Source organism: Arvicola amphibius, chromosome 8 (genome assembly GCF_903992535.2).
Source record: "Arvicola amphibius chromosome 8, mArvAmp1.2, whole genome shotgun sequence".
Lineage (NCBI taxonomy): Eukaryota > Metazoa > Chordata > Mammalia > Rodentia > Cricetidae > Arvicola > Arvicola amphibius.
This window is the reverse complement of record NC_052054.1, coordinates 33,086,601-33,112,988: the sequence shown is the minus strand read 5'-3', so window position 1 is coordinate 33,112,988 and position 26,388 is coordinate 33,086,601. Positions and strand designations below refer to the sequence as shown.

The window sequence follows — 26,388 nt, the reverse complement described above, 5'->3', positions numbered from 1 at the left end:
AGGTCTCTGACCTCCTACCTGCCCTCTGAAGAAGTTTATGAACTCAGGAAGAGTTTCCTAACCATCCCTGGATGCAGGTTGTCTGGCTTATGTTTGAGAGGTTGCCCTCCTTGTACCTGGCGGGAAGCAATGTCTTCTTCTCTGAAGGTATGGGAGGAACACAGAACTTTGCCAGGTTCTCCCAGCCTGACACCATCAGTCACACTTTCCATCTGATTGTACTTCTCTGTAATTGTCCACTTAATTAAAACCACCTTAAAAGACACACAGATTGGGGGCCTGGAGAGATGACTCAGTGGTTAAGAGCATTCGCTGTTCTTTTAGGGGTCCTGAGTTCAATTCCCAGCAGCTACATGGTGGCTCACATAATGAGGTCTGATGCCCTCTTCTGTTACGTAGGCATGCAGGTAGATATACATAAGAAGCATGAAACTCCCCACTCCCAACAGAGGTTTACCTGTTTTTGGGGGGGTGTTGGGAAGAGTGCGGTCCTCAATTGCTTATGAAGGGGCTCAAGTCACATGAAACTTCTACGAAATAAAATTGTGTGTGTTTCTCGTTACTTTGTCTTTTGTTATAGAATTCTGAGCCCTCTCAGCATAACAAAGTAAACGATGGCCCCAGGTTCCTTTGCCCCTGCCTCCATCCCGAATTATGCAAGCAGATGTGCTGTTACTAATTCTTTCTGTTTTTCTGATCTGAGGGCTTGTTTTGTACTGGAGCAATGACGAGGCCGAGCCCATCTTTGTGTTCTCATAACTGTGGGTTGTAAAGGACTATTGGACAGACATCAGTTATTTGACCTATGGGGCGCTGATTCACGTCTTCTTACCTTGATTCTTAGAGTAAAACAACACCGGCTTTTTTTCTAACAGGATCCTGTATAGCCTGAGGGATTATGAAGATACAGGCAACTGAATTTATATGACATTTCTTTACATTTGCAATGAGGAAATTTCTCTAAAAAGCTTTTTGCATAGAAATGGATATAGAAGTTTGTTCATTTTTATAAGCTGAATGCGATTTTGTTAAGAAGGTTATTAGATTGAGAGATTGCTAAAACTTTAGCTGTTGGAATTGCAATGGTCTTTGCATATTTTTGTTCAAAATGAGAAAAGTGCTCTTGGTTAGCATGATAAATGATTCCAAGTACATTTTTCTCATAAAAGAGAAAATGAAAGGCTTTGGAATGCTCATTTGAGCATTATGCTCTCTCTTATTTTGACTGTCATTTTCCAAGATGGAGAAGAATTTGTAAGGGATTTGTTCCTTTCACAGCATTTCTGGGCCTGCCTATGCTGCTGTGTTACTGCATGAAGATTTGGTTCCAAATATAATCTGCTGGTGTCTCAGGAGCTTGCTGACCCTTCACCCTATGGCCTGGGTTAGGTTCTCTCTGGACACATCAGAACAACTTTGCCACACTTCCTTCACGAACCAGAGACCAGGCTGTCTGTGTTCCCTGCCCTGAGACAGCAGTTTCCTTTCTGCGTGTTTGCGTGCGTCATTCTCCATGCTTTCTTTCTTTTCTTATTTCTCTCTTGACTCTTTCCCCTGTCCCCTCTTCCATTTACTTGTTTTTCAGGCAGACATATAAATGAACTTGCTTTGTGGCTGTTTTTTTAATCATTTGACATTTTTTTTGCAAATATTTTAAAAAGATTTATTGTATTTTGCTTTGTGTTGTATGTGTGTACGCTTTGAATGTATGTATGTACGCTTTGAATGTATGTATGTATACCATATGTCCAAGTGTCTATGGAATTCAGAAGAGGGCACTGCATCCACTGTATCTGGAGTTAATCTCCAGATGAGGATGATGGAATCTGCACCCAGGCCCTCTGCAAGAGCAGTAAGAACTCTTAACCTAGCCCCTCCAGTCATCTCACAAAGATGAATTCATTTAGGTTCAGTACAGCTGTGTGGAGGGGCTCATCATTGCCCTTGCTTACTTGATAGAGAAAATAAGGTTAAGTAACTTGTTGGTTAAGTGGCAAAGCTGTCATATAAATCCGGGCAGTTTGACTCCAAAGTGTGTGCTGGGCAATCGTATGGTAATCTGTCAGTTTGTAAATTAGCTGTTGGGCTCCTTTGACATTTTCTGAGAATACCTCTTTGCCTTCTTGGCTTAGCTGAAAGTCAGCTTCTGTTGGGGATACTGCTCATTTCCCGAAATCCATCATACCCAAAGCTCAGAGATGTCACCCCAGGCTCCTGGTACTTTGAAGCAGGTCTTTCTTTGGACCACCAGCTCCTGAATAACTACATGGAGAATTTTATTAATTATGCAAGTGTGGCCTTATCTTAGGCTTGTTTCTAACTAGCTCTTAAAACTTAAATTAACCCATTTATAGTAATCTATGTTTTTCAGGGTAACTCCTTATCTCTCTGACTTCCTCTTTGTCTGGCTGGCAAATCTCCCACCTCAAAACACTTTTTTTTTGTCACAGGTTTTCTTTGTAGCTTTGGAGTCTGTCCTGGAACTAGCTCTCTAGACCAGGCTGGCCTCGAACTCACAGAGATCTGCCTGTCTCTGCCTCCCAAGTGCTGGGATTAAAGGCGTGCACCACCACCGCCCTGCACTTTTATTTCTTTTTAGGTGACTGAAGAGTGATTCTAAAATTTTATTCATTTTTTAAAATTATATGTGACATAATTGTATAGTAACTTACACTGATATTAGAAAGAATTTTCCAACTGAAAATCATGGAAAGAAATCACTTGGTGTTGTAAGACATATTACTGCATCACAGGTCAGTTTTTAAAAAGATGATGACCTCAGTTATCATTCTTGTTATAACCACAAAGTAAAACAGAGTGTTCCATAGGCCATCTATTTTATGTTTCACTTGTGCCTTTGGTTTAGATAATGTTCGTAGTTATTGATTCTGGATCTGAATGTCACCAAATGAAGAGAAAAAGGCATTAACATATATATAAAAATGAAAAAATAAATTTATTTACATTTGGACCAAACTGGCAAGATAAAAACTTTAATCGGCCTGTCTTGCCCACAGCTGTGTGTGACAGCCAGAGAGAAGTTGAGACGAAGTGTGGAATTTTGTGCGTGTGTAAATTTGGCTTAGGCTCCAATTATTTCCCCGAACAGAGAGGGAGGTGAGTGTCCTGAGCGAGAAGCTGGGAATTTTGAGGTTGACCATTTTTACTTCCAGCATGCTATTCCCGTGGATCCTTTGTTTTATCACCCCATTATAATTTCTCCTTATTTTGGGGCCATTCCTCAGTCAAATCAGTTGACGGATTTAAGGACCTGTGCCATCTGTCTGTCTATCTGCTCCTGATTTATGTGTGGGTCCTATCACTAGCACTTGAAGTGAGAAGGTAAAAATGTAACTTGTGGTTGTGGCTGAAGGAAATACTCTGAGAAGAAACTGGAGTCAAGGTTGGACTCTATCTGATAGCGCCTCTAGTGGAAGGGTGGGGAACATGCTTAAGAATTGCCCTTTTGTGACCCTGCTTTTGGTAGGCCATCCTGATATACCTGTCTCTGAATGAACGTGTGTGTGTGTGTGTGTGTGTGTGTGTGTGTGTGTGTGTGTATGTGTGTATATGTGCGCGCACACATGCACGTGTGCATGCACACGCTGCACAAGAATGTGCAGGGGCATGTAGAGGCCAGAGCAGGCTGTTAGTGTAATTAAATTTTAGGAAAATTAAAGCTTACTTCAGCATTTACCTGCTTTTAAATTCTTTTTTTAAAATTGATTTTTAATTTTTTAAAAATTCTTTTTGAGTAAAGTTTAATTTATAACTCAGATTAAATAAGATATTATTTTTAGAATATAAGTTTTACTGACCCAACTTTCATAAAAATGTTATGATTCTGGCAATCCTAAGTAGTGTCTGTTGTCTTAGCATATTCAAATAAGGAAAACTGGTTCCTGAGTTCTGAACTCTGTGTGCACGTAATTATAATAATTCTGTAATCGCCACTCATCTGTCACTCTCTGCCTTACTGCCATGACGCAAGTCTCACTGGAGCTCACCCTTTCAGTGAGATTGGCCAGCCATTGAACTGGACTCTGCCTGCCTCCCCCTGCTGGTGCTGGGGTTGCAGGCCCAGGCAGCCATGCTAGGCCTGTGCTTGATGCTGTCATTCACACCCTGGTCCTCACATTTGCTGAGGAAGAGTTTACTCACAGAGCCATCTCCCTAGCCTTGGATAAACTTTGTTCTTTGAAGTCATTGATCATTGGGTCCCTTGTGAGGGTTTGGTGTTGTTCCTGTAGACAGTCTGTTCTACATAGGAGGAAAAAACAGGCAGAAAAAAAGAGCCTCCACTACTCCATTATTATTATTATTATTATTATTATTATTATTATTATTATTTTCCCAAATTAGAACAACAAGATGTTCTTTCAAAAATTTCCATAGAAAGAGTGGTCCTTAAGTTAACCTGTAGTTCATTCTCCATTATTAAATTGATCATGAGTATCTTCATGTTTCTCTCTATCTCTCTCTTCCTCCTTCCTTCCTTCCTTCCTTCCTTCCTTTGTTTGTTTTTTGAGATGGGGTTTCTCTGTGTAGCCCTGGCTGTCCTAGACTAGGCTGGTCTGGAACTCAAGATCCCTTTGCTTCTCTGCATCCCAAGTGCTGGGACTAAAGGCATGTGCCACCAAGCATCTTGGAACAGATGTATTTTTGCACAATTTTGACAGTGCATAGTGACAACGTTGAAACCAGGTTATCTGTAAAACCTGTGTAGTTCTATCAGAAGTTCTCACCTAAGAGCCACTATTGGAGCAGCATCTAGGAAGAAAGCTCATGCTTACGGTTAACAAATTATAAAAACAAGTAGAAATACGGAAGGGGTTATCTAAAAAGTTCTAAGTTTAGCCTTTCCCTATAATTTAATCATACAGAATATGAGGAACTAAATTTTAATAATTAAGCTGCAGTTGCCCTTGTGTTTATATTGATGACATTTTTAGAATTCCTTAGTCACATGCCACAGGACTGTGGACTCTGAACACAGAATGGAAGAATTGTTTATTCATGAAGAGAACACATATCACAAAAAATTTAAAAAGACATGAAGCTTAGAGGGAGATGGGGTGGGGCCTTGAGGGAAAATTGGAGAGAGGAGATGGTAGATGGATAGGATCCATACGCACTGTATAAACAGATGTAACTTTCAAGAGTACAAAATATATTAAAAAGCATACATATTAAAACTACCACATTTTAAATATGTTTCGCAGTATAAGTTAGTTTTCAGTGCTTACAAATGAGAGTTGAGGAAATTTAAAAAAAATAGTTATTCTTATAAATCTTATTAAAATTATAATTTTAAACTTGAAATGAATAAAGCACGATTATTGACTTAACAGAGACATGACTCATGCTATTTTAAAATTATTATAACTGTGTGTATATATAGTGCTTAGTAACTCAGCAACCCAGTTTTAGTTATTTTCAGAGCCCATTAAGACAGTAATTAGACACTGTTATATTAGGAATGTTAGGATCTTAAAGATTTTATAAAAGTTATGTTAATAAAATATATACTCTAAAAATAGTAGCTATTTAGTCTGAGTTATAAAACTGCAGTTCATTCAAAAGACCTTATAAAGAGACAGATGCCTAAGTAAGCTCTGACTTTGTTCTTTAAATAAAGCTCTTCTGTAAATGTATTAAGAACAGCCAGTATTATTAAACATAAAAGTCTAGTCTGTGCTGCAGAGATGGCTCAGTGGCTGCAGAGGACCTGAGTTTGGCTCCCACAGCACACTGGGTGGTTCATAACTGCTTTTATGTCACCAGCTCCAAGGGATCTGATGTCCTTTTCCAGTCTTTACAGACACATGCACACACATGCATGAGCGCGCACACGCCCCCCCCACAGAAACATAAAATAATTTTTTTACTGACCAGTGTGCTCACATGTTTACTCCAGACAAACTGTGCCTGTTATTTATAGATACGGGACCTGCATGTTTGTGAGAAACAATGTGAAAAGCATGAGGTTTTACCTTACAAAGTTTTTCTGCAAAAACACTTAAAGATGGCATTTTTAAGAATTTAGGGCTCAGGATGTAGCTCCGTACAGGGTACTTGCCCAGCACTCACAGAGCCCTGGTCTAATCCCCAGTACTATGAAAGAATAATGTCTAAAAGTAGGGAAGCAGTGGCAGCTCACCTATTTCAGAAAAGCAGGCAAATCTCTGTAGTCTTTGCTAAAACCATTGTTGATGTGGGAGTCCCCTCTGTGTACTATGATTACCATTAATGAATAAAGAAACTGCCTTGGCCTGTTGATAGGGCAGAACTTAGGAAAGCAGGGAAGACAGAACTGAATGCTGGGAGAAAGAAGGGCGGAGTCAGAGAAGCCATGCTGGGAATTTTACCAGGTAAGCCACAGCCTTGTGGTGATACACAGATTAATGGAGATGGGCTAAATTAAGATGTAAGAGTTAGCCAATAAGAAGTTAGAGCTAATGGGCCAAGCAGTGTTTTAAATAATACAGTTTCTGTGTCGTTATTTTGGTTCTGGGGAGCCGGGATGAACAAGTGGCCTGCTCCTACAAATTGGCATCAATCATACTAACAGATCTGATTGATAGGCTAAGAAAGCTGCAGTTGCCAGTTCTATTTGGAGTAGTTTTTCTTTTTTCTTTCTTGGAGAGTCTTGCCATGTACGTCAAGATGACTTGACCCTCAGACTTTTCTGCTCCAGCATCCTAAGTGACAGGACTACATGTACCACTCTGCCCACTGAACTACTCTTTGAGTTGGAGTAGCCTTTGCAGCAAAACAGAGCTATCTATAAAAAACTCACTACAATTGATGATGGCTGTTTTATAGCTCATTTATCAAGTACAGTTGCCCTATGCAAATTATAAACACTAGTTTTTTAATGTAACATTAAAAAATAATTGTATCTTTTAGCTGGGCAGCAGTGGTATTTGCCTTTAATCCCAGCTCTCAAGAAGCAGAAGTGAGTGGATCTCAGTGAGTTCCAGGACAGACTGGTCTACGCAGAGAAACCCTGTCATGAAAAACAAAAACAAACAAACAAAAATTGTAATGTGTATGGGTGTTTTGCCTGCATGTATGTCTGTGTAGCATGTAGCCTGCTGCCTTCAGAGGACAGAAGAGGGCATCAGATCCTTTTGAACTGGAGCCATAGATGGTTGTTGACTGCTATGTGGATGGTGGTAATAATGGAAAATAATATCTATAATCATCTTAAGTCTTTATTGTTTGGTAGTGTTCCTTTGGAGGATATAAACTATAAACTCGTCTTCTGAATCTAGCGTTATTACCTGAGATCAAAACCAGATAGAGACACAACAAAAAAGAAAAATTTATAGACCAGTTGTTCTGTTGGACATGAACATAGAAGTTATCAATCAAATACTTTGCAAACTGAATTTAGGAGTGCACTAAGAAGATTATATACCATGAACAAGTTGGTTTCATTATGGGGATACAAGATGGTTGAACATAAGCAAATAAATTAATATAATATAGTACATTACTAGGCTTAGAGACAGAAATCACATGTTCATCTTAATGGATTCAGAAAATCTCAGAATGATAGAAGCCTTAAAATGGAATAAATGTGCTTCAGCATAATAAAGACTATATATGACAAGCCTATAGCCAGCATGGAGAAAATCTGAAAGCATTTTCTCTAAGGTCAGAAATGAGGCAGAGGTTCTAACTTTGATCTATTTAATATAGTCTGAAAGTCTTACCTGAAGCAACAAGACAGAGAGCAAAATAGAAAGGATAAGAGCAGGAGATAGTTAGGAAATAAAAATATCCCTAGTTGTAAATAACACAAACCTACAACCTAAATAATCCATATGCTGCTAAGAAATTTATAGATTAGAAAACTACTTTTAGCAATGTGCTAGGTGCAAATCAACATACAGAAATCAGTGGTTTTAGCGAGGCATAATAGCATATATCTGAAGCATGGTGGCATGCACCTGAGTCATAGTGGCAAATACCCGAGTCATGTTGGCATGTATCTGAGGCATGGTGGCAAGTACCTGAGGCATGGTGGCAAGTACCTAAGGCATGGTGGCATGTTCTGTAAGGCCAGCACTCCATGATCTTTCTGAAGACTTCCAGGCCAGCCTGATCTACACAATACTTGGTCACAACAGCAGTAATGGTTCTCTCTTCCAAATAAAACAAAACCATCAGAAGCTTTTTAGAAATGTATAATCTAATAATGAATTTGCAGAGAAAGAAATCAGGAAAAATAACCACATTCATAATAGCTTCACACAATCAAACAACAATGAAAACAAAATAAAACACACACACACACACACACACACACACACACACACACACACAAAACTAACTCCCAACCTAGGAGGAAACCTAATCGAGGAGTGAAGATACTAGACGATTCAAAGACTTCTTATGCTCATGGATCAGCAAAATTAATATTGTATGGCTTTTTAAAAATGAATGGTCAGCTGTAGATTCAGCACAATCCTCATCGAAATTCCAATGATATTCTTCACAGAACTAGGAAAAAAAACCCCTGAAATTCACAAAAACACGAAAGACCTCCTCCCACAGCCAAAGCAATCCTCAGCAGAAACAACACTGGTGGTGGCATTGCAATACTGATCTTAAAATCACTACAGAGTCATAGGAGCAAAAACAGCAAGATCCACACAGAATAGACTCATAGCTCAGTAGCATGGAATAGAGGATCAAGGAATCAAAACACACGTAGCTATAACCACCTAATCTTTGAAAAGGTGCCAAAAACATATATTTGGGGAAAAGAGTGCCTCTTAAATATCTGGTGTTGGAAAAACTAGATAGGCACACACGAAAGAGTACAGCTATATTCCTGATATGCTGTGTAAAATTAAAATGGATCAAAGGCCTTAGAGAAGACCTGGAATTCTGAAAGCCTAGAGGAAAATAAGGCAAAACATTTCAAGATCTATGCATAGATAAGGGCTTTCTGAAAAGCATTGCAGTAGCACAGAAAACAAAACCAAGAACTGACAAGTGGCATTGGGTGAAATTAAAAAGCTTTTGTAGCTGGGTGGTGGTGGCACACACCTTTAATCCCAGCACTCGGGAGGTAGAGGCAGGCAGATCTCTGTGTGAGGCTAGCCTGATCTACATGAGCTAGTTCCAGGAAAGGCTCCAAAGCTACAGAGTAACCCTGTCTTGAAAAACTCCAAAAAAGAAAAAAAAAGCTTTTGTATAACAGGAACAGAAGTGAGTAATTGCACTTAGTAGGAATCTTATAGAAGACAGAGTTTATTTGGACACATGGTTCTGGAGGGATGAGAGACCTTCCTGGCAAGGAGAAATGGCAGCAGCTGGCATGGTTGCTAAAGCAGGAAGCTGCGTGCTCATGTTTTCAATGGCAAACATGTAGCAGAGGGAGAACTGGAAAGGGCCAAGTCTTTAAACTCTCAGCATGCACTCTGGCAACACACTCTTTCCATGGAGGCTGTATCTCCTGAACCTCCCCGAACAGTGGCACCAGCTAAGGACTAATGAGCCTGTGGGGGACATGCTCATTCAGACTACCACAGGAATAGAATTTGTGTGACTTGAAAGCAGAAGGAGAGATGCCTCGTGGGAATGAAGGGGAGCAGCCTGAGGGAAGGAGGAAGGTGGGGAAGGGAAATGGTAAAAAGTAAGCGCAGAGTACAGTAAGTACTGAGGAAGAAAATGTCACAATGAAGCCATTATTCTGTAATCTGACATGAATACATTAGGAAGTTTATTCCCTGTAAATTTTATTCCTCTGAAATAGTCGTTCTCTAACTGGGAGACACCATCAGATAATATCCTATGTGCTTTGTGTATGTGTGTATTTTTATTAGACCTGTGGCTGTAAAGCTTGGCTTTAGGCTCCAAGCAGGCCTATAGTAATAGGAAGAGGCATTGTGTGTACATGTCTGCATATATACACATACCTGTATGTATACCTACACACAGATGCACCTATTTAAGCATATGTGTATAAAATTGAGTGTATTTGCAATTTTGCACAAAATTGGGGAGAGGAATTCTTTACCTGTCTTAGCTGCCTCCTCGCAGAAGTGTTGTAACATATAGGAAAGGTGGAAAAGGGCTAGGAAGTGAGTGCCCGTCAGGGATACTGAGAGTTAGGCTTCCTCTAAGGGATGCTCGGACTATTGGGCTGGACCGCTTTCATTCTTAGTGTGGTGTTTCTGTCGGGCACTCTAATTCCTACGGTTCCAGTTACACTGTTGTCATAAAAACAGCTTTAGGAAATATTCAAAGAGGAGAAAGGGAAATATGTGGTTTGCAAAAAAAAAAAGGTATATAATTCAAAATATAGGATTCTGTTAAAATCAGTTTAATAGTTTCCTTTGAAACAATGTTTATTGGCTGGAGAGATAGCTCAGAGGATAAGAGCAATGACTGCTCTCCCAAAGGTCCTGAGTTCAATTCCCAGCAACCACTTGCTTGCTCATAGTCGTCTATAGGGAGATCTGGTACCCTCTTTTGGCCAGCAGGCAGAACACGGTATGCATAAGAAATAAACAAATCTTAAAAAAAAATAATGTTTAGTGACTTCCTTATTTTTAAGTATGAGTTTATTGCTGCCAAACTTTTAAAGAATTCATTTTAATAAAACCTATATGAAGATACATATGTAAAATCTAAAAAAATGAAGCTCTTTTTCTTAAGTTCATCAAAGTGTTTATTAAATTGTTCTAATTTTAGCAAGGGCTTCTAGTCTCTTAAAAATGTATTTAAACATTTGATTGCATTTGTTTTTGTGCATCTGTGTCTTAGACAACCTGCAGGAGTCTGTTGTCGCCTTCCACCACATGTTTGGACTCTGGTTGTCAACACTTTGCACAAACGCCTTCAGGTCCACTGAGACATCTTACTGCCCCACAAAACATATTTCAAACAAATTGTTCTTAGGCAACTCTTTTCACCTTTATCTCTGAGATAAATTATATTATTTAGGAAGCACCCAGAGTTGACGTTTGAAGGATGCCTGATGTATTTGTTGTGTGATTTTCAATTTAGTGCTTGAGGGAATTTCTGTGTTCCATAGGAGGAATTGACAGCCTCTTTAATTATTCATGAGCTCCCCTCCAGAGTAAAAGTTAACACAGATGAAAAATGACATGCAATTTTTACATTAGTGGAAACTTTTATCTCAAAAGTGATGTATGTATAATCACTACCCAAAACTCAGGCTAAGCAATAGATTATGCTGTTATTAGAAACAAAATCAATACCCCTCAGAAAGAAGACATTGCTTTCCCCGTTTCTATAACCCTAGAAAATGTACTATGCAGAGAAAACACTAATGAAGTTAAATGTTCTCTGTGACAAATATTTAAGAGTATTGTGAATAAATGTCACCAATGGTTTTAGGTCAAGAGAGTAATCAGAGAAGTTATGTCAAAATCAGATGTAACTAAAACCAGTAAATTTAAACATGTTTCTTTAGACACACTTGATTGTTATTCAAATAATGTAATATGTAAAACTCTAATGCAGGTAGATGCTCAGATGCCTCCTGCCTCTGTGTGGACTGTTAGAATCCTTTTTTCCACTGTAGTACCTGGTAATTCACAGAACCAGGAGTTCTGTGTATTGGACACTTGCCCTCAGAAGCTACTGTGCCTATGCGCTGGGGGTATGTGCTCAGTAAATAAAACCAGCAAATGGCATAGTGTGTCCACATCTTTCTGCTGGATCTGTTCCCTGGGTGATAATTTTTCTAAGTGATAATTTTTTACTATTTAAAGATTGAGATCGAAATCTTCAAATTATACCTTAATCCCGTGGGTCAAACCTTAGGAATTTAGTATATTAGCCCACCCAGGTAGGGTTAAGCCATTGAACTTTGTCAATGTTCAAGTAGTTTTGATTTAAGAAAATAACACGTTATGTATTCAGCCTAATAATTCATCTCTGATTAGTCTTCTAACATCCAAGAGTGTGTCAGTGTAGAAATGACTAAAGTGAAATTGCAGTAGAGGATACTGTTGTGGTGAATATAGATTGCTTGCTTCATGACGTGCTCTTGCTGGATTCTGGGATTTGTGTTTGGCTGCCGTTTGTATGGTTCCTCTAAACCCCATGCCTGGTCAGATGCCGTCTGGCTTTGGTGGGCCAGCTGTGGCACCCCGTGGTCAGGAGAAGAGACTTTGACTATCTTGGGCTCCATAGACCTTGGAGCATCTTCTTGACTTCATAGCCTTCCACTTTCCCTGGCCTCTCCGAAGTTCTTACGTGAACTCCTTCCCTGCTTAGCCAGCCAAGGTTGCAGCCTCTGCTTTCAGCTATCAGGCACTGATTTCCCAGCCGTTTAGTGTTTTGTTGTATACTCTTTACTTCTGTAGAAGATGGAAGAAAAGCCATGTAATGGCAATAACTAGCAGAAGGATTTTTATACATGTCTCAAATTCACATAACACTGATGGAGGACTCTCATTGGTTAATAAAGAAACTGCCTTGGCTTTTTGATAGGGCAGGATTTAGATAGGTGGAGTGGCCAGAACAGAATGCTGGGAAGAAGGGAAGTTAGTCAGATGCCATGCCTCTCCTCTCTGAGACAGTTGCCATGAAGCCAGCCACCAGGTCAGACATGCTGAATCTTTCCCGTAAGCCACCACCTTGTGGTGCTACACAGATTATGAGAAATGGGTTAAGCAAGATGTGAGAGTTAGCCAGTAAGAGGCTAGAGCTGGGCCAAGCAGTGTTCAAATGAACACAATTTTTGTGTTGTTATTTCGGGTGTAAAGCTAACCATGCGAGAACCGGGCGGGATGAAAAGCAGGCCTGCTCGCCTCTTCACTACATAACATAATCAGAATATGTGTCACAGCATACACCGACATTTAGAAAGTGTTTGAAAAGCAAACGACCACAATAAGGGTGTCAGTACACAGCGGGACAGCATGAGGTAGTGACTGAAGCTCCTCCTCCTGTCTCCTCTTGCTAGCCCCCCTCCACCGTGCTTCCCCCAGTGATCCAAATGAGAAACAGAGAAAGAGTAGAGATAGAGATAGTGGTTTTAACAGCAATGCACAGTAATCAGTTTTTTTCTGTGCCTCATGTTAAGAGAAGATACAGTTGTAGATGTAGTTAGAGGCCAAGCAAAGGTGTGACTTCTCCCTGCCATCCTCTTGTGACCAAACGTCAGAAAACCACGGAGGCCAGAGCCTCTGATCCCTGGAGAGATGCACTAAGGCAGAAGTCAGATTTTCCTGTACTTCCAGCTGTCAATGGAGAGGAAATGAAGGTATGATCACATATCCTGTTCCAGGTGGCCCCATAGTGAGTGTTCACAGTGCTTCTTCCCTGTGCTCAAGAGTTGCAGGAAGGCAGTGAAGGACCTCAGACAGTCTTGTTGCTGTTCTCTATGCTGGGCGGGGAAGGACAGACACTGTAGAAAGTCCTTGTGTACGGGAATAAGGGAGGACCTAGTGTTGTGGAATGTTACACCCTGTAGAGATGTGTTACATTTGTTTATGCTGCATTTGCTTACAATGTAAAGATGCATTGTTTTGCCTAACTAAGGCACCTGGTTGGTCTAGTAAAGAGCTGAATGGCCAATAGGCCATTGGTGGGATTGGTGGGGCTTGTGGGCTGAGAGAATAAGTAGGAGGGAGAATCTAGGCTCAAGAGGAGAGAAGAGAGAATGAGGGAGAAGGAGAGGGAAACACCTGGGCCCAGGCAGCCACCACCCAAATACTAAGTAGGGCATACAGAATGAAAGGTAAAAATCTCTAAGGCAAAACGCAGAGATGAAGAAAAACAGGTTAAAATAAGTTATAAGAGCTAGTGGGACAAGCATAAGATAAGGCCGAGCATTCAGAACTATTAAGTCTCGGCGTCATAATTTGATAGCTGGTTGGTGGCACAAAAGAAAGCTGGTTACAGCCTAGCTTCAGAAATCAGACATGGTGCAGGTCTCTGTGGATCCCACATGGAGACTAAAGAGCCAGAAACTTTCTGCCCAACCCCCACCCAACATATTATGACAGTCTGTGAGTGGCTGTTTTCAACAGAAATACAGTCTAGGGAAGAAGAGCTCTTAGAATTGTCTGGAATTTTAGAATGCTTACTCTAGTCAAAATATAGATGAGTGAAGACAGTTATTGTCACATAGAAATTTTTCTTGCTGGGCCTCCACCCCTAATTTCCTCATTATGCTTAGAATAAAATCTAAAGACTTTAGGTCCCAGCACTTGGGATGTGGCATTAGTAAACATGTCTGTGTGGTTTTGTAGTGAGGTGATTATTCAGGTGTTTTCTGTTCTGAAACTCTGCTATTTGCTCTGAATTATAGCCATAGTCTTTCACATGGACCTATTACTACCGTGAAGTCCTTTATTTTCTTAGCAAGATGATATGTATCTGTTTTATTTTAAGTTCTCTGGCCAAAAAACTGAACTCTTACACTAACATCCAGGAGGGTATTTCTATGTCAGACTCTGTTTTTAATCCAAATAATTTTGCTTCTATCCATCATTCATGATTTCTGGTCTCCAACCAAAACCGGGGTCTACAACTTATGCATACAATTGGCTCCAGTATTGCATAGAAAAATCCTTCATTTTTTGGTATTTATTTGTGTGTGTTTATATGTGTGTGTGTCTACATGTGCTTGTCATAGCACACACGTGAAGGACAGAGGACAACTTGCAGCAGTCAGTTCTCTCCAAGCTTGGTGACATCTTGCTGGCCCAACACTTTTAATTTTTAAGGAGTTCTGTCTCAGGACTGTGGAGGGAAACATGACCAGCCTAGAAGTTAGGCTGATTCCACCCCCACTTCCTTCTCCACTGCTATAAAAGAAAGGCTGTCTTGAGCACGGACTCATGAGGGAGCTGTGCATGTGTGTGCATGCCAATGCATGTGCCTGTGTGCCCACATGGAGATGGGTGACTTACCCGTCACTCTCCACCTTGGACTCTCTTGAACCTGGAACTTGCTATTTTAAGGCTCAGCTGACTGTCTACCTTTTCTAGTTGACCTTCTTGCTTCTGCCCCCACCCCATAGCAGAAGGTGGAAGCCTTGCTGGACTCCTGTGGGTGCTGGGGATCCAAGCTTGGGTCTTTATGCTTGGGAGTCAAGTGCTCTTACCCACTGAACCATCTCCTCTGCACTGCTTTTTGGAGTTCAGCTTTATTCTTTGAATTTACTTAATTGTATCAACCCTCCCTCAAGCCACTTTTGGATAAAGATAAACTGAAAAGGTGTTTATGAACAGTCCTTCAAGAGTATGAGTTTTTCACACATGTGGCAAGGAATTGCAGGTTCCTGTTTGCATTTTAGCATGTGACTTGTGTACTGACCGGCAGCAGTATTAAACTGCCAAGAGGTCAGTGTGGGAAACGCTAATTAATTTTTTGTTAGCTGTGTAATAGTCTTTCCAGTATGGTTGTATGGTAATTTATCAGCCATATCTTTATTGGTGGAGATGATATCCAGTCTGTGCTCATTCAGGATACTGTTTCAGTATTTTCTATGTAGAATTTTATGTACCAATATTTTCTGTTTTCCTTTGTATTCTTAAAGTGGAATTTCTAGTTCAGGATGCTATGTAGTTCATGTCTTCATAGTCACTGGACAGATCAGTGTTGTGGTACTCCCACCACCTCTGCCCTTCTCATCCCTCCTCTTGGTAGTTGACCCCTTCCCTCTGAGTCTCCCTTCTGCTTTCAAGATACATCCATTTCGTTACTATCTTCTTTGTCCCCTTACAGTCCCCTTTCTGCTTTCATGTCTGATGAGCCCCTCCTTAAGGATAGCCCATCAGACTAATGGAAGAGGAAGCATTTCTGACTCTTGCAAACACTGACGCTGCTCCCCCCAGTGCTCAGGGATGCATGCCTCCCAGTGCCAGGCATTTTCCTGGCACAAATGTCCGGTCAGCTTTAGACTGAGTACTCCGGGGAATGCTCTGCAGGTCCCCAGAGTGTGGCCTTGATGTGGGTCTCACGCCCAAGTGCTCTGCTCTCCGAACTCAGCTGTCTTGATCTCTCCTTGTGGTTCTTTTTGCTCACCCTGGAAAGCTGATGGGCCGGCTTCATCTGGGGCTCTCCTCCTGTATACCCAAGGTTTTAAACTGAAACAATCAAAAGGCTTAGCCCACAGTGTTTGTTCTTTATTTTATAGTGTGTGTGTGTGTGTGTGTGTGTGTGCGTGTGTGTAGTGTATTCATGTGAGTATGTGGTTGCACACAGGTGAGGCCAGAGCAGGATGTTCGATGTCTTTCTCTATTACCTTCCATTTTATTGCTCTGCAACATGGTCTCTCACTGAAGCGTATTTTAGCTGGAGTAGCTGGCTGGCAGCTTCTCAGCCCTTCAATAACTAACAATAACTATGCGTTACAGGAGCATCTCTGCTCTTATTTTCTTCAGAGACTGCACAAAGAATATTTCAAGAAAAAGGCATCCTGGCAGGAGAAAGCAGAAGTTTTAAGCCTCACTTGACCTTTATGAAACTGTCAAAAGCACCAGTGCTCAGGAAGCAGGTGAGTGCACATTTGTATCGTTGGGCTTATTTTCCAGGGCACCCAGGCTTTAGCATGGTTGGGAGGTGTGACGTTTTGTATTTTTTGGCACCCTAACCTCCTTGTTCCTGGGACTTCAGGTCAATTCATTTCCAATCCAAGGGTGCTAAAGATCTCAGTGTTCTTAGGAGACTATGACAGCCCTGCCTGATTTGCTGCACGGCTGTGGTTTGCACACTGATGCCTCTGACGGCTGCTGCTTCTTTTGCGATTCCTCCCAGGAGGAGCCTGTAGATGGCGCCAGAGGTCAGTTGTTCTGCTTTCTTGCTTCTGCCTCCTTCAGCTCCCAGGGTTTCCTGCACTAGCCTCTATTCACTTGCTGCTCATTGCAGTCCTCCGTTCTAGCCCGCGTTGAGGGATGCTTTGGGGCTCTACTTTTTTGTAGGTTTTTCAGGGATTCCAAAAGACAGTTTTGCGCTTCCAATAGTCGCTTCCACTCAGGGCCTGGAACAAGGATACCAAAGACTGGACATTAAAGTATCTGTGGGACACCCCTACCCCACCCCTGAGTACTTTTCCATAAGGTTGGGTAACAGTGACAAGCTAAGACTAGTGTCTTTTAACTTCTTTTAGCTATGGTGATTTTACCCCTGCACGCACGCACGCACGCACACACGCACGCACGCACACACGCACGCACGCACGCACGCACGTTTTCTTGTCAGCCCAGGGGTTTCTTAGGCGCTGGCCTCTGCTACACCAGGCTGTCTGAGATAAGCATGCAGATCAGTGTCCACTCCCTGCTCCTCATTCTCTCTGCTCCTTTAAGGCTCATTTGCAGCTCTATAAACGAAGGCGTGCTTGTTAGTAAGTATAACCTGCTCCCTGCCAGTTTAGCACGTTCTGTTCTCAGAATTCTTTTTGTTCTTTAAAACGTGTTTGGCTGATCCATCCTGTGCTTGCGAGCTTTCTACACACCATTGTTAAAGATGCCCTCAAAGAGATATCTTGTATATGTTTGGTAGCTATTTAAAAAAAGTCACCAGTATCTACATGAGGCCTGGTTGTAAGATATGCTAGGGGAAATGATTATTGCGCGTGACGGTGTTTGAAGCCTGTAGACTGTGTAGACTGACTGTTCACTTCTTCACTCACTGTCTCTCTCGTTCTGCTTGCAATGGATTACCTTCTCCCAAGTGGCTTCCCATTTAATCCCCGAGTGGCAAATCAGTGGTAAAGGTAATTCCCCTATTTCACAATGTTACTTTGCCTTGACAATATTAACTTATGATGGGAGCACCCAGTGACACTTACCAAAGGGATGCGAAAATGTTCCAGGATCTCGATTTCAACCTTCCAGACTGTTCTTATGTGCTTTCTGGGCACTTCGCTCCACAGAACTGAGTTCCTCCCACTATAGGACAGGGACTTGAGACTCAGAAGGTTTAACTGACTTCAGGGAGGTCACATCCTTGAGTTTCAAAGTCGCGACTCTGTGTCTAAGAACCTATCTTATTCTCAGTCTCCTGTTCGTCCTGCCCACCAGCCAACTTCCATTCACTCACATTCATTTCTATATATGAGGAGCATCTGTTACAGATTATGATTCCATAAATATTTATTTGGTATCTGTTGCATGCCAGGGACTGGCTGCTTAAGTCTAAATTGGTAATCAAAATGGAAAATTCCTGCTGGAATGGTGTATAGACTTGAAATCAAATTGCATTCTGTAGAGATTAGAAGATTTAATCTATTGAAAGATTTTTATTAAATCTATTTATCTAAAAAAATCACAATAGATTCTGTTTTCTCCACGCAGGAAATATAACAAGGTCCCCAGTAAATGCATGAAGCCACAGATAATACTAATCATGCTATATGTGTGTTTATTCACTTAAAGGATAAGTGTACTACGGTTTATCTTTGGCCTAGCAAATGCCAACAATGCTATGCACCTTGGGGCCATTATTATGTAAAGGTACGAATTAAATGTGAGCCTTGTGCTGTGCGGTCTGATAGCTGATGTGGTTACCAGTGGCTAACAGGAGGGTCCTGTGATCCGAGAGCTGATATGGTTACTGAGTGGCTAATGGGAGGGTCCTGTATGCAGTGTGGCTATGCTGGCAAAGGGATGATTCCCATCCTGGGGGGGGGGGGGGCAGGGTAGCACAGAGTCTCTTGGTGCTCAGAAGGGTGTACAACTTAAGTGTGTGTGCATTATCTCCCTGGAATATTTGTCTCCCCCCCCCCCCCCCCAGCTCTAGCACCAGTCCTCCCCTTTTTATTTTGAGGCAGGGCCTCACTAAGTTGCCCAGGTTGGCCTTGAATTCATGGCCCTCCTCCTTTAACCTCCCAGCTATTAGAATTACAGGTCTATACCACCAGGGAGGCTCTTCCTCATATTTTCTATTTAATACTTTTAAACTGTGGTTGACAGCAGAGAACTGAAAACCTATATAAAAGGTGAGACTTCTGATTGTCTGTCTGGTGTCCGTCTATACATCCCATCTATTCCATGCTGACTTGCATGCTACTTTTCTCTGGAAACTCCTTCCTATACAACAGTGGGATGATGTCAGCAGCTTCTGAGGTGTCCTGTAATCCAATTAAGTAGAACCTAAACTGAACTCTCCTTGGCTTTAATTGCATATGCAGATGAGAAAGTAAAAGAGGGAGAAGCAGTTAATAGTTGCCTTTCCTACTTGCATATGGGATGCAATGCACTTCAAGCACTTTATTATTTTTATTTTAAAAGTTATTTTAATTGTAAAGTAATTGTATACTATAAACAGTTCAATCTATATAATGCTACAGAATGAAGGTAATGAAACTTTGTTCATCTTTGTTCAAATGTGTAGCCCAGGCTGGCGTCAAACTCCAGGTCTTCTTGCCTGAGTTTCCTGATTGAACTATGTAACCTCACTTAGCTGTTATGCCAAGATTTCCGGGTGCCCCCCAAAACACCACGGGGTTCACACTCATATATAAAAGCGAAGAGCCTTTATTCAAGCTTAATCATGGACTTTCCCCATCTGTCCAATGCAGCGGTTGAAAGCAGAGAGTGCCCAGCCCAGTCAGGGTCAGGGTAGGTTTTTTTTTTTTTTAATCATAGTAAAGTTTGGGTTGAGGGGGAGTCCCAGGGTTTAGCACCCTGATTGGCGAAGTTTGTTAGGGGAACAGGTGAGTCCTGGGCTCAGGGACATCTGGTGGTCTTATCTAATCTTATCTAATGGTTGGAATGTCAGATACTTACCTTTAGATGCTGGCTCTCCCTGGGTGGTGTCAGCTTATGGCTTTTCCTGGAACCCAGTGCTACCTGCCATGGCAGCTCTGGGGCCTGGGCCCCATCTGTGGCCAGGCTGCCCTAAGCCCCACACTGGCCAGAAATAAAACTTCATATTCTAGTTCTATTTATGGTGAGTTGATTGGGTTCCATTTCTCTGGGAGCTTGCCATCATCTTAGAGAACTAAGTTTTTGAGTTAGAATTCTGAGGTCTGATGCTCTCAAAATCACCCAGGTTGCCTTTTAGAACAATGGAGTCAGTCTCTACTGCCAATCACAGTATTTGAGAACAGTATTTGTTAGGTCAGTTCTTGGTGTAAGGACAGCAAAGATTTTTAAAACTGGCACATAAAATCGGAATAGCCTTTGAAGTTGTCAACAATGTAGCCAGCACTGAAAAACATTTTAAAAAGTTTATTCTTGAGACTGGAGTGATAGTTCAGCAGTGAGAACATTTGTTACTCTTGCAGAGGACTCTGGTTCAGTTTCTAGTACAGGGGATGACTCACAACCATCTGTAACTTGAGTCCTAGGATCTAATATCCTCTTCTGACCTCCATGGACACCACACACACACACACACACATACACACACACACACACACACACACACACACACACACACGGCACACATACTGTTGGGTCCCACATTGGGACAACGTCTGTCAGGGTCCAGCCTCAATGGGTTCATGCCTTCCAGGATAGGGGCACGCGGATTAGAAATGTTAGGCAGATAAAACAGATACAAAAGCAAAAGATAGAGACACAGAATAGAATTGGAGGGCAACCTAGTGAACACTGAATCTGCCTGTGTTTATTTCTCATGATCTTTAAATACCCGAACCCAAAAGGGGGGGAAGGAGGCAAGACTTCTTTACCGTGGTACAAACAAGGAACAAACTAAGTAATTACCATCTTAATACCTAAAATACCAAGTAACCATACCCTAGGTCCTGTTAGTAGTCATACCTTAAGCCAAGCCTCTTGTCAGTTACCTTGAAGGAGCAAGTAGAGTCCTGAACTCTGACCTTTAGTCAGGGTGGAACAGATGCACTTCAGTGGGCTCCAACAACATATATACATACAGACAAAACACCTATACACATAAAATGGAATACAGAAATCAAAACAATTTAAATGTGTGTTCTTTAACCAAGATGCCTTTGCTGCTGCTACTATTATCATATTAAAATAGGAATAATTTTACACAAATCTTAAAATAATCTTAAAATGCAAGTTTTTTGTGCATAAAGATATTTATGGAAACATTAGTAATACTATAAAAAGGTTCCTGTCTCAAAAAATATAAAAATGAAAAAGGAAAGAAAGAAATAACATCTACAATAGAGGAATGTTAAGGCAGTTATGATAATGCATATGAATGCTTTAAGCATATGTTAAAGTATATAACAATAAGGACTTTATAACAGCATAAGAAAGTAAATGAGATTTAGAATGTATGTTATAGTTAGAGATCTGTGTAATGGTTTAAGTAAAAGGCTGCAGGTTCCCAAGTGGCTGCAGTAGGCAGTGGGCCATGAGACTATGCCGCAGGTCCCCAACATGGTGGCAGACAGTGAGCTGTGGATCCTGAGAGCAGCCAGTTCCAGGCAGAGACTGCGCAGTTCCCCAAGTGGCTGCAAGGGGCCATGAGTCCCAGGCAGGGAGCCACATGGTGGGTGAGAGACCTCGATGGGGCAGCCAGTCCCATGAGGAGAGACAGACGAATGGGCATGCCACAAGACCATGCCACAGGTCTCTGAAAGCAGCTGGTCCTGGGCAGGGAGCCATATAGCAGGCGAGAGACAGAGACATGGATAGGCACGCAATGCAGAGTGAAGTTGGATATTTATTTAATGGGTTATGGAAGGGAAAGGGGAGAAGGGGAGATATGGAATGGGGAGAGAAGGGGGAAGGGAAAAGTGGGGAGAAGGGAGAGACTGAAGCTGCCTCTTTGATGAAGATCAGCTTTCCTTGGTGGACAGCAGGTGGTCTAGGAGGGAGTGGGTGTGGCTTGTTTCTTAAAGGGACAGAGCAGATCATTACAATGGGTACTATAGTTTGGGTGGTTACTTTGCACAATACTTAATGTGTCTTTTAATGCATTTCAGAGGTAAAGATTGAGATTCCGATGTTCTTTTAGCCAGTGGTTTTTCTGAAAGATTTCTGAATAGAGCTGATGTTAATATCTCTAGGATGGAGTGAACTTTCCTTGACATATCAAGGATTTTTACTCAGCTGGTTAGGATTTTGCTGGATTCCAGTGAAAGCTAGCCTTGGTGAGCTGAATTTAGTAAGAAGTGGTGATGAGCATGTCAGATGCCCATGGCAAGTCAGGAGTCAGTGGAAGGCACTGGCTTCTGAGGCCCTGAAGCTTTCCGTGACTTTGGAGGGTGCTTATTTAGTGTCTAGGAGAAACCTAGTAAGGTGTTATTTAAAATTGTTTTTATTATGCATATTTATATATACATATACACACATGTAAATACACAGACATCACGGTGCACATATATGGAGGTCGGAGGACAATTTATAGGAGTGCATCATCTCCTTCTACCTGTGGGTTCCAGGTATCAAACTCAGGTCATCAGGTGGCAGCAAGTGGCCCTGAGTTATCTCACCAACGCCTATCTTTTATATTTTCGCTTGACATGCTAGAAGGACATCTGCAAATAATTTTGGATGTGATATAGAAATATTCCCAGGATACTGGTAGTGCTATTGTTGGGACTGGTGACTATTGGTTTAAAAAAAGCCATGCGCTAGGCAGAGAACAGGTGTAGATCAGCAGAGGCAAGCATCTAAGACTACAGGATGGATAGACAGTCCACCTGCTGCTGACCAGAGGAGATGCGGTCATAGAGGTTAGCGTTTCCTCCTTTCATCTAGTCACCAGCATCTTTAACAACCCAAAAAACTATTATCCATGTTAAACTAAAAGAAAAATTCAAAGTTGGAACTGTAACAATTTGTTTAGGAAGTTAAATATCTCATTAAGATCATGGGCAGAGCCTGGTGCTGGCCCTGAGTGCTCCGGGGGTGCCCCAGGGTGCTCCAGGGTGCTTCAGGGTGCTCCAGTGTGCTCCAGGGTGCCCCTCAAGAGCGCACATGAAGATTCTCAGTGGCGGTCAGTGTGGGATAGAGAAGTCCCTAGGGCTCTGGGGTCCTGTTCCCAGAAGGATACGTGTTTATAGGTTGCATGCACTAAAAGTCACCAACACCAAATGGGGAGCCGGAAGTTCTGTGTGTTAGGTTTGGAAGTTTGGAAATACAGAAACTCTCCCTTGAATCTCCTGGTGTGGAGATTCCCCTGCACCAGCAGAGCTGAGTGAGGTGAAGGACAGATCTGGGAAGCCGGAGGCTTTCCCTGGACATTGCACACTTTACTAACAAGAGGAGAAATTTATTCACTGTACATGTGAGTTTTGCTTATTTTTTATTTCACGATACTGTACCGGGTATATTGATACTATTAAAATGAACTATTCTGATGGTCACTGTGCTGTGTAATTAAAAAAAAATCAAACAAATTTGGCCTCAGAAAATCCGAGTAAATTACTCTGTGACTTCGTAAGTGCAGGGTGCTGTGTTTTCCCCGCTGCTGTTTGGCATGCTTAGACTGTAGTATGTGCATCTCCCTGCTTTTCATAAGGAGTCCTGTTGGATTTAAATTTCTCATAAATGACCTCCTGCTTCTGTGATTTAAACTGAGAAACCTGCAGGGTTAGACATGTATGCTAACACTTGGTGGCAGAAGAAGATCACTTTCAATCACACAGGGTCTCAGTGCACATCTGGATTCCTCGAGGCATAAATGTGATCTCCTCTTGCAAGGATCCTTTGTTTTTAAATACACTTTCTTTTCTGAGCTCCAAAGTTCCTGGATTTATGGTTTTTCTAATTTACTAATATAGCATTTACTCTAATGCAGGGTTGGCTTATTTAACTGGTACTGAGGAAGGTACCTACCAGATGTTTGACTAAAAACCACAGATTCCTCTTTAGTCTCACATTCTATCTAAAGCAGAAGGCCTGAAATCTGACCCTTCTTGCAAGTCGGCCAGTCTCCTTTGCTGTGTTTAAGGGCACAGAAGTAAATTAATATTTTCTCTTGAGTCACCATGAGTTTTTGCAGAGCCTTCATGGCCTAAGGCCAAGGGCTCTTATCCATGACAGCCAGGCCCTCACCCACAAGTGGCAGAAGTAAACATCTCAGGACAACTACCTTGTCCCCTCAAATAGTAAGGGCCACTTTGTAGAACTTGAGCTGGGACAGTAACTTTGACGAAGACTGCTTGATTATGCATACCCCTTACCTCCTGCCCCAAATGCTTTATTTATTTAAAACTAAAGCACACGTCAGTACTCCAAGAAAGACCTTGGATTAGTGGATGCCTTTATCTGTTCCTCTTCCCCTGGTGACCATATTGAAGAAAGCTCTCCGGTCTTCAACATTACTTGTCTATTAATTACACCCCATGGGTCTTTGCCCTAAAAACTAATTACAGCACCTTCCTGCAGCAGCTTTTCACAGAATCAGAGAGTGTCTGACATTAGAATAAAAGCATGAAAGAAACAGCCTTCCTGTGGTTGCTCTCGGTCAGAGTTGCTCTGTGCACAGGAACGGGTGAGGCGCATGGGGGTGACGATCGGGAGGAGAGCAGTGAAGATGTGGGACGGCTATAGGTACCCGTCAGTGAGCAGCGGAAGTGCAGATGAGTAAAAGTGGAAATGCTGTTTGAAGTGGACGGGATGGAGAAACCCCAGTCCTTGGAGTCTTTGGTGATCCTCGATACTGGACCAGGATTGGATTAAAAATGTTGTATAGCATACTGGCTGAACCAGACAGACACTTCCTCTCCATGCCTCCCTCCCTGCAACCGCCTACACCATCTTGCTTCTCCTTCTACCCTTTCTGACCCCTGTACTTATCTCTCTATCTTTGTAACAATCATATTTTTGTATCTTTCTATGTTATCGGTCTATCTGATTGCACATTTTCTCAGAATTTTGTAGTTTGTCCGGTGTGATTTGATTGCTGTTTGTGTGTGTGTGGGTGTGGCAGGGTTATGTAGCCTGCTTGGCTTTTCACAGAGCTGAGGATGATCTTGAACTTCTGAGCATTTTGCCATGGCCCTGAGTGTTGGGACTATAGGTCTCTACCAGCCTTCCTGAGCTGTAGTGTCAGGGCTAGAACCCAGGGCCTTGTGTATGCTGGGAAAGCAGTCCAAACAAGCTTCAGCCCTGCCCAGTGGTGGCTGTCCGTAACTGTTTATAAGACACCAAAACTACTACTCTTTGAGGGGAAATCTCTGTAATAAATTTGAAGGAGCAACGAATTATCTTGTTTTATCTCTGTCATATAGCCCCAGAAAAATCACATTGTCTTTTCTGTGTTTAGTCATAGGGGAAAGTGAGTCTTTGCTCTTGTTCTGAAATATCTACTTGGTAAGCATTTTTGCAAATGGTCTGATTTCATTTTATAGAGAATGGTTTTTGTTTTGGTTTGAACCTCCAGCTGGCTTCCTTGTATGTATAGAAGGAGAGAGACAAGGAAATGCCTTCAAGTTCTAGGAAGGTAGAGGTGATTTAGAAACCTCCCGACAACACACATAACAATGGGGACCATGGGGAAGTAGCACACACAATGACACAGAATCTCTTTGGTATTCCTGGCTGGCTGAGAACTCACTGTGTAGACCAGGCTGGCTTCGAACTTGTAAGGACCTCCCATCTCTGCCTTCTCAGTGTTGGAGTTACAGGCATATGCTGCCATGGCCACTGTATGTATACACTGCATTGTTACTGAAACTAAGAGGTGGAGAATTAGTATAGATTCCAGATCACGTGCATGTCTGCTGAGAAGCAGCGAGGACCAGCAGGATCTGTGTGTGAAGCCTCCTTTGGGTGGGGAAGCAACCCTGATGGTGGAAGATGAGGGTCACTACAAATTCCCACTGCAGAGGAAGAAGGCATGAAGCGTGTAGGAGGAGCCCAGAAGCCTCCTAGAGCCATCACCTCCAGAAAGGGAGGAAGCCCCTCCAGCCACAGTTGCAGGACTCGTGGACAGGGTGGATTTTCTGATATGGGGAACAGGATGGGTAAGCTTCCCAGATCTGTAGCAGAGGAGGAGGAAGTTCTCCATCAGAAAACCTAGAGACAGCACAACTACAGCTCCACCCAGTTCCTGAAAGTCCAGACATAAACTGTCTGATAACTGTCCACAAAACAAGATGGAATAGCCCACTTTGGTTTTTTTTTTTTCTTTTTGGGTGGTCTACAGATTAACTTGGTTAAGCTTTTCTGCAAGCATCCACTCCAGACAAACTCAAGACTCTGAATCCTTGAAGCCAATGCTAATGGCTTACTTATGTACCATTCTCAGTTGTTTTTGAGCCATTTTTACATCACTAAGTAGGCTAAAAAGAAATCTTGATGACCTTTTAACTCTAAACGTCCAATGAAGTCTAATGTCATGTGGAATCATAATTTCTCGTGATGTGCTCTGCATGCCGTGTGTCAGAATGTCCCTGACCGCACCAAGTGCATTGCTGTGTTCTCTGCTTCACTTGTGTTTCTAATGCAGTTTTACATACTGGGCTGCCTTGTTGTCTGTTTCCATATA

General features: G+C 42.0%; 1 protein-coding gene across 6 annotated transcripts in view; it reads left to right on the top strand.

Moving 5' to 3' along the window:
• Akap7 (A-kinase anchoring protein 7) overlaps positions 1 to 26,388 on the top strand; it is a 178,149-nt gene that overhangs the window by 40,435 nt on the left and 111,326 nt on the right. For all 6 annotated transcript variants that reach the window (XM_038338391.1, XM_038338395.2, XM_038338392.2 and 3 more), the window contains exon 6: positions 16,389 to 16,501. In XM_038338391.1, coding sequence (XP_038194319.1) covers positions 16,389 to 16,501 — 113 coding nt within the window. The remainder of the gene's footprint in view (positions 1 to 16,388; positions 16,502 to 26,388) is intronic.